The 16,817-nt window shown below is 33.4% G+C and overlaps 1 protein-coding gene across 2 annotated transcripts; it reads right to left on the reverse strand.

Moving 5' to 3' along the window:
- Window positions 1-11,515: 11,515 nt before the first annotated feature.
- Window positions 11,516-15,889, reverse strand: cytip (cytohesin 1 interacting protein). Of its 2 annotated transcripts, XM_028436509.1 has the most exons (8): window positions 15,663-15,889; window positions 15,358-15,404; window positions 15,126-15,180; window positions 14,333-14,435; window positions 14,109-14,202; window positions 13,949-14,015; window positions 13,648-13,714; window positions 11,516-13,068 (listed from the first exon to the last, which is right to left on the reverse strand). In XM_028436509.1, the coding sequence occupies exons 1-8, from the start codon at window positions 15,831-15,833 to the stop codon at window positions 12,623-12,625; spliced, it is 1,050 nt and encodes a 349-aa protein (XP_028292310.1). In that variant the 5' UTR covers window positions 15,834-15,889; the 3' UTR covers window positions 11,516-12,622. The 2 variants fall into 2 exon arrangements, with proteins under 2 accessions (XP_028292310.1, XP_028292312.1); XM_028436511.1 differs by lacking the exon at window positions 13,648-13,714 and having other exon boundaries at window positions 12,624-13,068.
- Between the last annotated feature and the right edge of the window lie 928 nt (window positions 15,890-16,817).

A 16,817-nucleotide genomic window follows, 5' to 3' on the forward strand; every position in this document is an offset into this window, starting at 1 on the left:
AAAGAGCTAAAAAGAAAGGGGAAAAAAAACCTTCTGCATGCTAATCAACAGTTTGAGATTAGTGGGCCTGTTGTGTGCTCTGGTACTGTGTGTGTGTGTGCACAATTAGTGAAGAAAAGATGTTTTGTTTTGAGTCCAACAAAGATTCATTGTTACTTTGGCAGCTGCATATAGAGGAGTTTTATTTATTCTTCAGCTTTCTGTGACATTTTTAGTCTGGATTAACATTCTTCTTCATGCACTTTTAATGCAGCTTAAACCTGGGAAGGTTTTCCATATGCACTGCAGAGAAAGCCTCTGTATGTTCTGGGGTATTTTTGCAGTATAATGACTTTAAGGTCTTTAGTTACATTACCAGGTGATATAACACAATGGAAACATTTTATACCCTACTTAGAAAATCTACTGTAGGGGTTTTCAAGTAAAAGGGGCTCTAAGTGCATTTATTGTATGTATTATGGATTAAAATAAATATCAAGCTGTTTAAGATCTCCAGTGTAACAGACAACATGTAGTCTACTGACAAGGGGTTAAAGTTATTATCATCTAACAACAATGACACAGAGACAAAATGCATGATGACAAAAAATAATGACATTGATAATTTAGTCATGAGGTGAAAATTTTCCTGAAGACTCGATTAAATCAGAACTGATGCAGACGCTGATGAATATTTGCACACATTTTTAATACTGTGGGAGAAAATCAAGCCACTGCAGGGAGAACATGTAAACTCCACACACTAGGCTTCCAAGAGACAATTTCAGGGACTTAATTCTGTGCTGTATCTGAATTATTATCTCTCTGCGAATCAGGCTCCGATTTACCTGAGACTTTCAACATGGCTGCTGCTTGGTTCAAGGGTGTGCATTGTCGGATTTGTTTGAACTGCAATGATGCTGTTCACACCTCGCAGCCGAGACGTGGCTATAGTAAGGCATAAAATGGGCGAAAAAAATAAAACACCTCAAAAACGGAGGTAAGGCCTAAAAACGGACAAAAAAAATCCAAACACCTCGAAACAACGGTAAGAAAGAAGGGTGGAAAAGGGAGGTAAGGCTATAAAAAAGGTATATAATTTTCAAAAAAATTTCAAACGCCTCAAAACGGAGGTAAGGCTAGTAAGGCATAAAAGAGGGCAAAAAAATTTCAAATGCCTAAAAAAAGAGGTAAGGCATAAAAATGGGGGGAAAAAAAAAAGTCAAACGCCTTAAAATGGAGGTAGGGCTATGTCAGATATAAAAATGACCTAAAAAAATTAAAACGCCTCCAAACGGAGGAAAGGTGATATTAAGTCATAAAAACAGGCGAAAAAATTTCAAACGCCTCGCAGTCGAGACAAGGCCACAGTAAGGCATAAAAAGAGGCAAAAAAAATTCAAACGCCACAAAAACGGAGGTAAGGCATAAAAACGGGTGAAAAAATGTCAAAAGCCTCAAAACGAAGATAAGGCTACAGTAAGGCATAAAAACTTTGCGAAAAAATTTTAAACACTTTGAAACGGAGGTAAGGCTATGGTAAGGCATAAAAGATGGTGAAAACATTTGAAATGCCTCAAAACAAAGGTAAGGCTATAGTAAGGCATACAAATTGGTGAAATGTTTTCAAACGCCTCAAAACGGAGGCGTAAGGCATAAAAATGAGCGAAAAAAATTTAAAACGCCTCAAAATAGAGGTAAGGTTATAGGAAGAAAAAAAAATTTTGCAAAAAAAAATGTCAAATGGAAGTAAGGCTAATATGGCATGAAAGGGGTGAAAAAATGTCAAACTCCTCATAACAGAGGTAAGGCTACAGTTAGGCATAACATTTTTTGTAAAAAATCAAATGCCTCAAATTGGAGGTAAGAATATAGTTAGGCAAAACAATTGTTGAAACACCTAAACACAGGCAATGCTTTAGTAAGGCATAAAAGAGGGCGACAAAAAACAATATACTCAATGTCCAACAGTGATTGTTAGGTGTGATTTGAATTAGTAATCCTCTGATTTCAAGCCTGCTTCTTTAACCACTAGGCCATAACTGACGAAAAAAGATAGTGAAAAAAATGTAAATGACAAAAAAACGGAGGTAAGGCTATAGTAAGGAATAGAAAGTGAAAAATTTTCAAACGTCTCAAAAGACATGTAAGGCTATATTAAGAAGTAAAAATTTGCGAAATATTTTTAAATGCCTAAAAATGGACATAAGTCGGTAGTAAGGCATAAAAACGAGCGAAAAAATTTCAAATGTCTCAACACAAATCTAAGGCTGTAAAAGGAAATGAAAATTTGCGAAAACATTTCAAACGCCTCAAAACAAAGGTAATAAAAGAGGGCGAGAAAAATTCAAATATATAGTGAGGCATGAAAAATCTTTTTTTTTTTTTTTTTCGGAGACAAGACTATCACATGACCCTAAAAACTAGTAAAAATAAAAAAAAAATGATTTTTTTTTTTTTTTCTGAGAAAAGGCTATCACATGGCCCTAAAAACTAGTGCAAATATGATTTGCTCACTTATGAAAATGCAGTAAGGCATGAAAACTGAGAAAAAAAAGTGGAAAATTAGGGGGGAAAAATGACAAACACCCCAAATTAGAAAAAAAAACTATTAGTAAGGCGTAAAAATGAAAAAAAAAAATCTTTTTTTTTTTTCAGAGATAAGGCTATCACATGACCCTAAAAACTAGTGCAAATATAATTTGCACACTTAAACTGGGATGAAAAAGCAGTAAGGCATGAAAAATGAGAAAAAAGCATGAAATTAGGTAAAAAAAAAAATGACAAACACCCCATATCAGAAGTAAGGTTATATTAAGGCATAAAAACTGAAAAAAAAAAAAAATTATTTTTTTTTTCTGAGACAAGACTATCACATGACCCTAAAAACTAGTGCAAATATAATGTGCACACTAAAACTGGTATGAAAAAGCAGTAAGTCATGAAAATTGAGAAAAAAGGGAAAAAATTAGGTAAAAATTTACAAACAGCCCAAATTAGAGGTAAGGCTATAGTAAGGCATAATTTTTTTTTTAAAAATTATTTTTTTTTTTTTTCTGAGACACTACTATCACATGACCCTAAAAACTAGTGCTAATATGATTTGCACACTTAAACTGGGATGAAAATACAGTAAGGAGTATAAAAATGAAAATAAGTGAAAAATGAGGTAAAAAATGACAAACACCTAAAATAAGAGGTAAGGCTATAGTAAGGCATAAAAAAAAAAAAAAAAATTCTGAGACAAGACTATCACATGACCCTAAAAACTAGTGCAAATATGATTTGCACACTTAAACTGGGATGAAAAAGCAGTAAGTAATAAAAATTGAGAAAAAAGGGGAAAATTAAGTAAAAATTTACAAACAGCCCAAATTAGAGGTAGGCTATAGTAAGGCACAAAATATTTTTTTTTAAATGATTTTTTTTTTTTTTTCTGAGACAAGACAATCACATGACCCTAAAAACTAGTGCAAATATGATTTGCACACTTAAACTGGGATGAAAAAGCAGTAAGGCATGAAAAATGAGAAAAAGTTAAAAATAAGGAAAATAATGACAAACACCCCAAATCAGAGGTAAGGCTATAGTAAGGCAAAAAATTGAAAAATTTTTTTTTTTTTTTTTTTTTTTTTTTTTTTTAAAAGATAAGGCTATCACATGGCCCTAAAAACTAGTGCAAATATGATTTGCACACTTAAACTGGGATGAGAAAGCAGTAAGTCATGAAAATTGAGAAAAAAGGCAAAAATTAGGTTAAAATTTACAAACAGCCCAAATTAGAGGTAAGGCTATAGTAAGGCATAAATTTTTTTTTTAAAAATGATTTTTTTTTTCTGAGACAACACTATCACATGACACTAAAAACTAGTGCAAACATGATGTGCACACTTAAACACGCTAAAACTGGTATGAAAATGCAGTAAGGCATGAAAAATGAGAAAAAATTGGAAAATGACTAAAAAAAATGACAAACACCCCAAATCAGAAGTAAGGCTATAGTAAGGCAGAAAAATTGAATTTTTTTTTTTTTTTTTTTTTTTTTTTTGAGATAAGGATGTCACATGGCCCTAAAAACTAGTGAAAATATGATTTGCACACTTAAACTGGGATGAGAAAGCAGTAAGTCATGAAAATTGAGAAAAAAGGGAAAAATTAAGTAAAAATTTAAAAACAGCTCAAAAAACTAAAAAAAAAAAAGATTTTTTTTTTTTCTGAGACAAGACAATCACATGACCCTAAAAACTAGTGCAAATATGATTTGCACACTTAAACTGAGATGAAAAAGCAGTAAGGCATGAAAAATGAGAAAAAGTTAAAAATAAGGAAAATAATGACAAACACCCCAAAACAGAGGTAAGGCTATAATAAGGCATAAAAAATCAAAAAGTTTGATCATTTTGTTTATTGGCAACACCAGGGAATCATGATTGACCACAGGACTTCACACATTAAAAGCAAGCACTATACAACTGAGCCACATCCACACTGTTACCAACCTAAAATGAGAAAAACATTGGAAATTGAAAATGAAAACGCCCCAAATTCGAAATAAGGCTATAGTAAGGCATAAAAATCAGTAAGGCATGAAAAATGAGTGAAAAGTGGAAAATGAGGAAAAAAATGACAAACACCCAAAATCAGAGGTAAGGCTATAGTAAGGCATAAAAATTAAAAAAAAAAAAAATTCCTGAGACAAGACTATCTCATGACCCTAAACACTAGTGCAAACATGATGTGCACACTTAAACACACTAAAACTGGTATGAAAATGCAGTAAGGCATGAAAAATGAGAAAAAATTGGAAAATGAATAAAAAAAATGACAAACACCCCAAATCAGAAGTAAGGCTATAGTAAGGCAAAAAAAACTGAAAAATTTTTTTTTTTTTTTTTTTTTTTTTTGAGATAAGGCTATCACATGGCCCTAAAAACTAGTGCAAATATGATATGCACACTTAAACTGGGATGAAAATACAGTAAGGAGTATAAAAATGAAAATAAGTGAAAAATGAGGTAAAAAATGACAAACACCTAAAATCAGACGTAAGGCTATAGTAAGGCATAAAATAAATTTTTTTTTAATTTTTTTTTTCTGAGACAAGACTATCACATGACCCTAAAAACTAGTGCAAATATAATGTGCACACTAAAACTGGTATGAAAAAGCAGTAAGTCATGAAAAATTAGAACAAATTGGAAAACGAAGAAAAAAATGACAAACACCCCAAATCAGAGGTAAGGCTATAGTAGGACATAAAAATTGAAAAAAAAAAAAATTTAATTTTCTAAGATAAGGCTATCACATGACCCTAAAAACTAGTGCAAATATGATTTGCACACTTAAACTGGGATGAAAAAGCAGTAAGTCATGAAAATTGAGAAAAAAGGCAAAAATTAGGTTAAAATTTACAAACAGCCCAAATTAGAGGTAAGGCTATAGTAAGGCATAATTTTTTTTTAAAAATGATTTTTTTTTTCTGAGACAACACTATCACATGACCCTAAAAACTAGTGCAAATATGATATGCACACTTAAACTGGGATGAAAATACAGTAAGTAGTATAAAAATGAAAATAAGTGAAAAATTAGGTAAAAAACACCTAAAATCAGAGGTAAGGCTATAGTAAGGCATAAAATTTATTTTTTTTTTAAATATTTTTTTCTGAGACAAGACTATCACATGACCCTAAAAACTTGTGCAAATATAATGTGCACACTAAAACTGGGATGAAAAAGCAGTAAGTAATAAAAATTGAGAAAAAAGGGAAAAATTAAGTAAAAATTTACAAACAGCCCAAATTAGAGGTAAGGCTATAGTAAGGCACAAAATATTTTTTTTTAAATGATTTTTTTTTTTTTTTTCTGAGACAAGACAATCACATGACCCTAAAAACTAGTGCAAATATGATTTGCACACTTAAACTGGGATGAAAAAGCAGTAAGGCATGAAAAATGAGAAAAAAGCGGGAAATGAGGTAAAAAGAAATGACAAACACCCCATATCAGAAGTAAGGTTATATTAAGGCATAAAAACTGATAAAGTTCAATAATTTTGTTTATTGGCAATACCAGGGATTGAACACAGGGCTTCATCCATATAAAGCAAGCACTTTACAACTGAGCTAAAGCCACACTGTTTCCATTCCAGAAAGAGAAATACATTGGAAATCGAAAATGAAAACGTAAAAAAATGACAATAAAGGGCATACAAAAATTTAAATTATCGGTTTTTTTTTTCTGAGATAAGACTATCACATGACCCTAAAAACTAGTGCAAATATGATGCACACACCTAAACTGGTATGAAAATGCAGTAAGGCATGAAGAATGAGAAAAAGTTAAAAATAAGGAAAATAATGACAAACACCCCAAAACAGAGGTAAGGCTATAATAAGGCATAAAAAATCAAAAAGTTTGATCATTTTGTTTATTGGCAACACCAGGGAATCATGATTGACCACAGGACTTCACACATTAAAAGCAAGCACTATACAACTGAGCCACATCCACACTGTTACCAACCTAAAATGAGAAAAACATTGGAAATTGAAAATGAAAACGCCCCAAATTCGAAATAAGGCTATAGTAAGGCATAAAAATCAGTAAGGCATGAAAAATGAGTGAAAAGTGGAAAATGAGGAAAAAAATGACAAACACCCAAAATCAGAGGTAAGGCTATAGTAAGGCATAAAAATTAAAAAAAAAAAAAATTCCTGAGACAAGACTATCTCATGACCCTAAACACTAGTGCAAACATGATGTGCACACTTAAACACACTAAAACTGGTATGAAAATGCAGTAAGGCATGAAAAATGAGAAAAAATTGGAAAATGAATAAAAAAAATGACAAACACCCCAAATCAGAAGTAAGGCTATAGTAAGGCAAAAAAAACTGAAAAATTTTTTTTTTTTTTTTTTTTTTTTTTGAGATAAGGCTATCACATGGCCCTAAAAACTAGTGCAAATATGATATGCACACTTAAACTGGGATGAAAATACAGTAAGGAGTATAAAAATGAAAATAAGTGAAAAATGAGGTAAAAAATGACAAACACCTAAAATCAGACGTAAGGCTATAGTAAGGCATAAAATAAATTTTTTTTTAATTTTTTTTTTCTGAGACAAGACTATCACATGACCCTAAAAACTAGTGCAAATATAATGTGCACACTAAAACTGGTATGAAAAAGCAGTAAGTCATGAAAAATTAGAACAAATTGGAAAACGAAGAAAAAAATGACAAACACCCCAAATCAGAGGTAAGGCTATAGTAGGACATAAAAATTGAAAAAAAAAAAAATTTAATTTTCTAAGATAAGGCTATCACATGACCCTAAAAACTAGTGCAAATATGATTTGCACACTTAAACTGGGATGAAAAAGCAGTAAGTCATGAAAATTGAGAAAAAAGGCAAAAATTAGGTTAAAATTTACAAACAGCCCAAATTAGAGGTAAGGCTATAGTAAGGCATAATTTTTTTTTTAAAAATGATTTTTTTTTTCTGAGACAACACTATCACATGACCCTAAAAACTAGTGCAAATATGATATGCACACTTAAACTGGGATGAAAATACAGTAAGTAGTATAAAAATGAAAATAAGTGAAAAATTAGGTAAAAAACACCTAAAATCAGAGGTAAGGCTATAGTAAGGCATAAAATTTATTTTTTTTTTAAATATTTTTTTCTGAGACAAGACTATCACATGACCCTAAAAACTTGTGCAAATATAATGTGCACACTAAAACTGGGATGAAAAAGCAGTAAGTAATAAAAATTGAGAAAAAAGGGAAAAATTAAGTAAAAATTTACAAACAGCCCAAATTAGAGGTAAGGCTATAGTAAGGCACAAAATATTTTTTTTTAAATGATTTTTTTTTTTTTTTTCTGAGACAAGACAATCACATGACCCTAAAAACTAGTGCAAATATGATTTGCACACTTAAACTGGGATGAAAAAGCAGTAAGGCATGAAAAATGAGAAAAAAGCGGGAAATGAGGTAAAAAGAAATGACAAACACCCCATATCAGAAGTAAGGTTATATTAAGGCATAAAAACTGATAAAGTTCAATAATTTTGTTTATTGGCAATACCAGGGATTGAACACAGGGCTTCATCCATATAAAGCAAGCACTTTACAACTGAGCTAAAGCCACACTGTTTCCATTCCAGAAAGAGAAATACATTGGAAATCGAAAATGAAAACGTAAAAAAATGACAATAAAGGGCATACAAAAATTTAAATTATCGGTTTTTTTTTTCTGAGATAAGACTATCACATGACCCTAAAAACTAGTGCAAATATGATGCACACACCTAAACTGGTATGAAAATGCAGTAAGGCATGAAGAATGAGAAAAAGTTAAAAATAAGGAAAATAATGACAAACACCCCAAAACAGAGGTAAGGTTATAATAAGGCATAAAAACTCAAAAAGTTTAATAATTTTGTTTATTGGCAACACCAGGGAATCAGGATTGAACACAAGACTTAACACATTCAAAGCAAGCGCTATACAACTGAGCCACATCCACACTGTTACCACCATAGAATGAGAAAAATATTGGAAATTGAAAATGAAAACGCCCCAAATTCGAAATAAGGCTATAGTAAGGCATAAAAATCAGTAACGCATGAAAAATGAGAAAAAAGTGGAAAATGAGGAATAAAATGACAAACACCCAAAATCAGAGGTAAGGCTATAGTAAGGCAAAAAAATATTTTTTTTTTTTTTTTTTTTGAGATAAGGCTATCACACGGCCCTAAAAACTAGTCAAATATGATTTGCACACTTAAACTGGGATGAAAAAGCAGTAAGGCATAAAAATTAAAAAAAAAAAATTCCAGAGACAAGACTATCTCATGACCCTAAACACTAGTGCAAACATGATGTGCACACTTAAACACACTAAAACTGGTATGAAAATGCAGTAAGGCATGAAAAATGAGAAAAAATTGGAAAATGAATAAAAAAAATGACAAACACCCCAAATCAGAAGTAAGGCAAAAAAATTGAAAATTTTTATTTTTTTTTTTTTTTTTTTTTTTTGAGATAAGGCTATCACATGGCCCTAAAAACTAGTGCAAATATGATATGCACACTTAAACTGGGATGAAAATACAGTAAGGAGTATAAAAATGAAAATAAGTGAAAAATGAGGTAAAAAATGACAAACACCTAAAATCAGACGTAAGGCTATAGTAAGGCATAAAATAAATTTTTTTTTAATTTTTTTTTTCTGAGACAAGACTATCACATGACCCTAAAAACTAGTGCAAATATAATGTGCACACTAAAACTGGTATGAAAAAGCAGTAAGTCATGAAAAATTAGAACAAATTGGAAAATTTACAAACAGCCCAAATTAGAGGTAAGGCTATTGTAAGGCACAAATTTTTTTTTAAAAATGATTTTTTTTTTTTGAGACAACACTATCACATGACCCTAAAAACTAGTGCAAACATGATGTGCACACTTAAACACACTAAAACTGGTATGAAAATGCAGTAAGGCATGAAAAATGAGAAAAAATTGGAAAATGAATAAAAAAATTTACAAACAGCCCAAATTAGAGGTAAGGCTATTGTAAGGCACAAATTTTTTTTTAAAAATGATTTTTTTTTTTTTGAGACAACACTATCACATGACCCTAAAAACTAGTGCAAATGTGATATGCACACTTAAACTGGGATGAAAATACAGTAAGTAGTATAAAAATGAAAATAAGTGAAAAATTAGGTAAAAAACATCTAAAATCAGAGGTAAGGCTATAGTAAGGCATAAAATTTTTTTTTTTTTTTAAATATTTTTTTTCTGAGACAAGACTATCACATGACCCTAAAAACTTGTGCAAATATAATGTGCACACTAAAACTGGGATGAAAAAGCAGTAAGTCATGAAAATTTAGAACAAATTGGAAAAGGAAGAAAAAAAATGACAAACACCCCAAATCAGAGGTAATGCTATAATAGGGCATAATTTTTTTTTTTTTTCTTTGAGATAAGGCTGTCACATGACCCTAAAAACTAGTGCAAATATAATGTGCACACTTAAACTGGGAGGAAAAAGCAGTAAGGCATTAAAAATGAGAAAAAGTGGAAAATTAGAAAAAAAAAAAAAAAAAGTAAGGCTATAGTAAGGCATATAAATGAGCGAAAAATTTTCAGATGTCTCAACAAGAATGTAAAGCTATAAAAGGAAATAAAAATTTTAAACACCTGATTAGAAGGTAAGGCTAGAGTAAGGCATAAAAGAGGGCGAAAAAATTTGAAACGTATAGTAAGGCATAATAATTGGCGAAAAAATTCGAACGCCTCAAATTGAGGTAAGGCTATATAGTAAGGCATAAAAGAGGGTGAAAACCTTTCAAACATATAGTAAGGCATAAAAATTTGCCAAAAAATTTCAAACACCTCAAAACGGAATTAAGGCTATAGTAAGGTATAAAATTTTGCGAAAAAAAATTCAAATGCCTCAGAACGGAGGTAACGCTATAGTAAGGCAAAACAATTGTTGATAATTTTTCAAACACCTAAACACAGAGGTAATGCTTTAGTAAGGCATAAAAGGGGCAACAAAAAGGAACATACTCAATGTCCAACAGTGATTGCTAGGTATGATTTGAACTAGCAACCCTCTGCCTTCAAGCATGCTTCTTTAACCACTAGGCCATAACTGAGCCTAAAGGAGGGTGAAAAATGTATGTGCTACAGTAAGGCTAAAAAACGAGCAAAATTTTTTCAAACGCCTCAAAATGGAGGTAAGGCTATAGTAAGGCATAAAAGAGGGTGAAATAATTTTAAACATATGATAAGGCATAAAACTTTGCAAACATTTTTTTCAAACGCCTTGAACGTAGGTAAGGCTATAGTAAGAAATAAATAGAGCAAAAAAAATTAAAAAGCCTCAAAACGGAAGTAAGGCTATAGTACGGCAAAAAAATTTGTGAAAAAAAATGTAAATGCCTCAAAATGGAGGTAAAGCTATAGTGAGGCATCAAAAAGGGCAAAAAAAAAATAGGTAAGGCTATAAAAAGGCATCAAAAAGGATATGCTCAACGTACCTCAGGGATGGTCAAGGTGAGATTTTGAGCCTACGACCCTTCGATTACAAGCTGCTTCGAACGCAAAAAAAAAAAACAGAGGCAAAAATAGGGAGGCATAAAAAAGGGCAAACATTTTTCAAAAGCCAAAAAACCGAGGTAAGGCTAAGGCATCATGAAGAGTGAAAAAATTTCAAACGCTTCAAAATAGAGGTAAGGCTATAGTTGGTTATATTGATCTTCTTTCACATGTCTTTCTTGGTTATTGGTGTGTTGCAACCAAGCTGAATAGGTGCATATCACCATTTACTGTACTGGAGTGTGTAAACTTCCTTTTTCATGTCAGTCTGCTTCATCATATACACATAAGTATCTTGTCATGCTTTCTGCAGATGTCAAACTAATGCATGTTCAATGTTTACAGTTTTCTTGCTGAATCTAAACATACATGACTGTATATAGATCTCCAGAAAAAGAAGAAGACTTGCTTTATCTGCCAGGATTTATTGTGCATACAACAATTCACAAGGGGTATGTCCACCTGAAGCAGTATATCAGCAGAGACCAATAGAAAAAAAACTTAACACCTGAAGTTGGCTAACTTTTTCCTTTACTGATTTTGACCTTTGTTCATATTCACATCAGAGGGGCGAGCTCATCAACTTTGCATTTTATACGCTGAATTGATGCTGCTTTAACTCCTGAAATCAGAAATAAAGACTCCTGCACATAAAAATCATATTTACAAGTTTATTTTTTCTTTTTGTACGCATGAGATAGAAATCTGTAAATACCTTCGGAAATGAAACACTGGTACTCACTCCCACATCCTGTTTTGAACAGAGCAGCCATCAATATGGTTTAGGGCTTTGGTTTTGAGTACCTAACCTTTCACGAATGCTGCATCAATTGTTGTCTCACAGAAAGGTCACAATAGTCAGATTTAACAGTTAGAATCAATATTAATAAAGCTCCTCCAAGATAAACTTGTCTGAGTAAGGATGATTACCATCTATTATTATTACTACATTTGTTCTACTTTACAATCTGTTACATCAACACATTCTTTCATTTTTAATGCTTTCACAGTAAACCATTGCACAGCCTTTGATTCTAAAAATATACAAAGGTCTTCAGTCATCAATCATTAACCCAGGGTGAAATACAAAGGACAGGACAAACAAAGCCCATCGGGCACATGTGTCAAACTCAAAGCCCGGGGACCAAGTCAGGCCCCTTGGAGCGTACATTTTGGCCCACATGAGAAAGTAAAAATGACAACGAAAACACAAATCATTGTGTAAATGAAATTCAACAATATGTGCAGGGGCATGATTGCAGTCATTTTTAATGATAAACTGTTGAAAAAACTCAAAATTCCCTAATTGAATAGAAATTGTTTACAAGAACTAGGTAATTTAAAGATCATGTTGCCACTGATATCTGTCACTTATTGCTTGGTTATTGTCAGTTTCTTACCTATTTTGAATTTTATGTATACTTAGAAGTGTAAACGATAGAACAGTATGTTGGAATTTTTTGTTTTCCCGCATGAAACCTGTGGCCCTATTGAGATCAACCTGCCGTAGGGCAAGTCATTGGGTATCTGTTCCCATCTCCTCTTCTTCAACCGATCTTTGAAATCCGGGAAATAATTTCAGGATGTGTTTGCGTACGCTCGCCTTCCTCCCTTTTCTAGGAAGAGTCCCAAACAATGAGGAGATCCTTGTTATCTCCCAGGGAGGGGAGAGAGAGCTGCTGCTGCCTGCCAAACTGGAGCTGCTGGAGCGACTGAGGTTCTGATGAAGAGAGCTGGAGCTGGAGGAGAACCTGGCTGAGCAGTTGCATGCAGAAAAGTCTCTGGAGAAGAAGCAACCGTCGTCTGTGATGCTTGCAGAACTGCAGGGACTGGGCGAACTGACATCATCAAACACACTATCACTATTAGTCGACACACTCCTGCAGCTGCTTTCACTGGAAAAGAGACGGGTGGAGGAACTCTGGCTTTCTGAGGTATGGATGCTGGTGTCATCAAGGTTACCTGAAAACACAAGAAAGTCATAGGTAGAGTTTCAGATTCTTGCCCGGGGGGGCAAAAGAAAAAAATAGATTTGCACCAACCACAATGTGTGAAACATATTCAATAAAGCAAAAATGATTAGTAACATAATTGATAATATTGACTACAAAAATGTCGTTTAATGTTGTAACTTGATAATAAAATTAGGCCGGCGGCTGCTTTCTGCTTCATTTTTGCTGCAGCACCATACATGAACTGCTGGGTTTGCTTCACCATTTATATTGTGAAGAAGAATTGCTCAACTGAAGAAGAACCAACCTAAAGTCTCAAAAGTTTGGGACCATTTCACTGAAAACTTGAGGTAGAACTAACATGTGTTTTATGGCACTTAAAATATTTGTATATTATGCACATTATATTAAGAATTTTATTTTTTTAAAGAATCTTGGAAAACTGCACGAACCCAAAACCCACAAACTCTGCATATGAAGTGTCATTATCGGATGCTCAGGTTTCTATTCCCATCATATGCAGTTGGTGTCATTTCAGAGATATGAAACTGGTTTTGTCAAAGGAAGACGTGTGGTCTCAAACACTCACCTCGCATGAGGCGGTTTTCCTTTATCGTGAGCTCTTGCAGCTCGATCAGTTTCTCACGAAGGGACAGCTGTGTCATCAAGACATGTAAACATCATTAAATAGATCACGTTTAACATCCCACAGTGTCACTGAACTACAAGCTGCTGGTTGTGTAACTAAAGGTCAAACTGGGCCTGGTTTGTACCTTTGCTGTGCAGATACTCATATGCATGCGTGGCTTAGACTATAAGCTGCTTAAGAAAAGCACACTGCAGATTCACTGCACCAACTGAAATGCATAAACACATTTAAAGAGGCCCACCTTCAGCAGATTCATCCTCTTCTCCAGCTCAAGCCGCTTCATGACGTTCCCGTACACCGTCTCCATCCTACAGGCACAAATGGAAACAAAGGGAGCACAATCTGTAAATCTGCGGTTTCTTTAGCGCTTTGGTCAATAACTTAGTGTTTTAGTCTCTCACTTTAGGATGTTAGTGGATTCTCTAATCAGATCGAGGATACGCTGATGAGATGAGCCCTCAGTGCTGACCCCATTGATGGTGGCAATAATGTCTCCTGTGAGATAAAAAAGAAGGATCAGCTGATTCAAAAAGAGGAAGAGTGGTTACATTATAACAACTAGAGACATAACTATATGAGTAACTATTGACACTTTATATAAGTTTGGAAAATGTGGGTGGATGACCTGCAGTCAGACCAGCACTTTCAGCCACACTGTCCTCATGCACTCTGCACACAAACGTGCACATTTCCACTGAACTGCTGCTTCTCAGCCGCAGGGGACGAGTCTGCAAAAATACAGGAAACTGTTAAATTTCTAATAGTTATAATTAATGGAATTATTATTAAATAAATAATGATAAATCATTAATTATTCATATAGTTATAATTAAATAGTCCATAATTTATATATATATAAATATTGTACATTTATGTATATGGAGGTATGTACGGTATATGTGTGTATCTGTATATAATAAATTGGTTGTACTGGTTATAAAAGGGTTAGCATTTGATAAATCAAACTTCTTCCTACTCCTTTTTTGAATGTGTAAATGTTTTACTGAAATCTTCTTGCTGTGTTTTTGACTTGTTTTGTAAATTAACTTGTTTTGAAGACATTCCATTTTATCCATGCAATGTTTTTTATTTTTTACATGTAATGTAACGCAATGCAATAAATAAATCCAATCAAACATATTATGTGAGTATAAATTATAGATAATGAACAATAATTATGAATGAAATTATTGCAAATGATAAATACAGTGAATTTGTTTCATTATCACAAAAAATGTGATGCTAATAGTATTTTTTTTTTACTAATAGAAATAATAATAATCATGAACATAAACGTAATAAGTAAATAAATAAAAATTAAATACACAATTTTAAATGGTGCTTTAAAAAAACAGCAATATAATCTTGAAACCTTTTTACATTTTTAAAGCCTTTTTTATTGTTTTGATGTGACTCACCTGGATTTCGAAGCCAAATGTTTCATGGTCCTCTTTGTTAAGTACGATCGTGATTCTGTGCACAAGTGAAATAAACACGGGGTCGATGGGAACATTATAGGCACTGTAGTGTGAGATTTATTGGCTTTTGATACAAAATGATCTGCAGCAGTAAAACATTCAGACACCAGAGTTTGGTTTTAAAAACAGGGTTGCAAAGAACACGAGTGCTCAGCAAATCTGGTTCACTCACCTTTGTGGGTTATGATCAACCAGTGAGTTGGATCTAGATTGTCTGGGCTGTAAAAAGAGAAAAAAGGGAGATTTTTGCTTGTAAAAACATCAAATGAACTTGGGGATTCAACTTGTCAAGAAAACAATAGAAATACCTCAGTATTAGAGTATTAATCCTGCACTCTTACATTACTGAGAAGATTTAAACCAGCAACGGAATTCTGCTGCTTTATCACGTTTTACGTAATAAATCTAGGTTTGTAAATGTACTTGTTGCATATGAGAATATTTTATTAAACTGATAATATTGTGTGATAACCTCACCTTGCAGCCTCTGGGCAGGGAGCTGCTGTTCTGTGTGTATTGGCCATAGATTCCCCTCAGAGAACGTCTGTACCACACAGAGGCTTTCTTCCGCAGAGTCAGATCCAGAGGAGAACTTTTCTGGCCACCTTCTTCTTGTTGTTGTCCAGTGAGATTCATAATGGACTGCATGGTGGAGGATCTATCACAGCATTGTGTCCTCCTGCTGCAGCTACACAATCAGAGTGCCTGGCCTGCAATGCTGTGCAGCAAAAAACTAAAAGTGTGAAGGCGGAAATCCACATCATGTGATGGTTGTGGTATAAACCAGCACCTGCAGATCACAGTTTCACATACCTTCTTATTGTTTCACTTTTCCTTCTTCATAAAAAGCTTATCTGCTGCTTTGTTTGAGGTTTTTTTTTTTTTTGTGAAATCCCCCTTCAAACAGTCCCTCTCCATTCTGCAGTCTTAGCTATTCACTTTATGGTCCATCACAAAGTCAGCAATGCATGAGAAAGTGCCACCTCACCTCAGGCTTGCAGCAGCACTTGCATCCAAGCGTCTGTGGCTCAGTGAGCTCTGTCAAGCAGGGAAGCTCATCTCATGAGGACGGACAAAAGGTTGGTTTAGCTCCAGGCCAATGTCACGCTTCCCAAAACAGACAGCATGGCTCATTGGGCTGAAGGCAGCAGACATGCTTGGATCAAAAGAACACACATACACACGTGCACGCACACACACACACACAAAGCTGAAGAAATCTAAACCATTGGGTGCAAACTTTCCTATTGAGTAAACAATGGAAAAAAGGCATTTATCACTTTTTTCCTAATGTGAAATAAGACAAAATTTCAGACAAATAAGCATCAAGTATATTCTGATTTTTCTCATTGAGCCTAACACAAAAACCCAGCAGATTATCTTTTATTGCTCTATATTAAAACCTTTCATCAGAAATAAAGTAGCCTGATTCAGATAGAAAATGCACAGGTGTAAAGAGTACTGATGTATTCTACTCAAGTAGAAGTACTGTTACTAGATTGAAATTGTACTAAACTACAAACTAAAGTACAAGTAAGTCATACATAAAATACTCAAGTACAAGTAAAAAGTAGCTCAATTAAATAGTACTCAAAGTAAAGGTTTCTAGTTACTTTCATCCCCTACATTTAT

The sequence above is a fragment of the Gouania willdenowi genome, chromosome 21, assembly GCF_900634775.1.
Source record: "Gouania willdenowi chromosome 21, fGouWil2.1, whole genome shotgun sequence".
NCBI classification, from domain to species: domain Eukaryota; kingdom Metazoa; phylum Chordata; class Actinopteri; order Blenniiformes; family Gobiesocidae; genus Gouania; species Gouania willdenowi.

Coding starts and splice junctions, on each gene's coding strand:
- cytip (XM_028436509.1), bottom strand. CDS start 15,833: ATGCAGTCCATTATGAATCTCACTGGACAACAACAAGAAGAAGGTGGC. Junction 14,436..15,125: donor CATTTGGCTTCGAAATCCAG/GTGAGTCACATC, acceptor GTATTTTTGCAG/ACTCGTCCCCTGCGGCTGAG. Junction 13,069..13,647: donor GGAAAACCGCCTCATGCGAG/GTGAGTGTTTGA, acceptor TTGTGTTTTCAG/GTAACCTTGATGACACCAGC.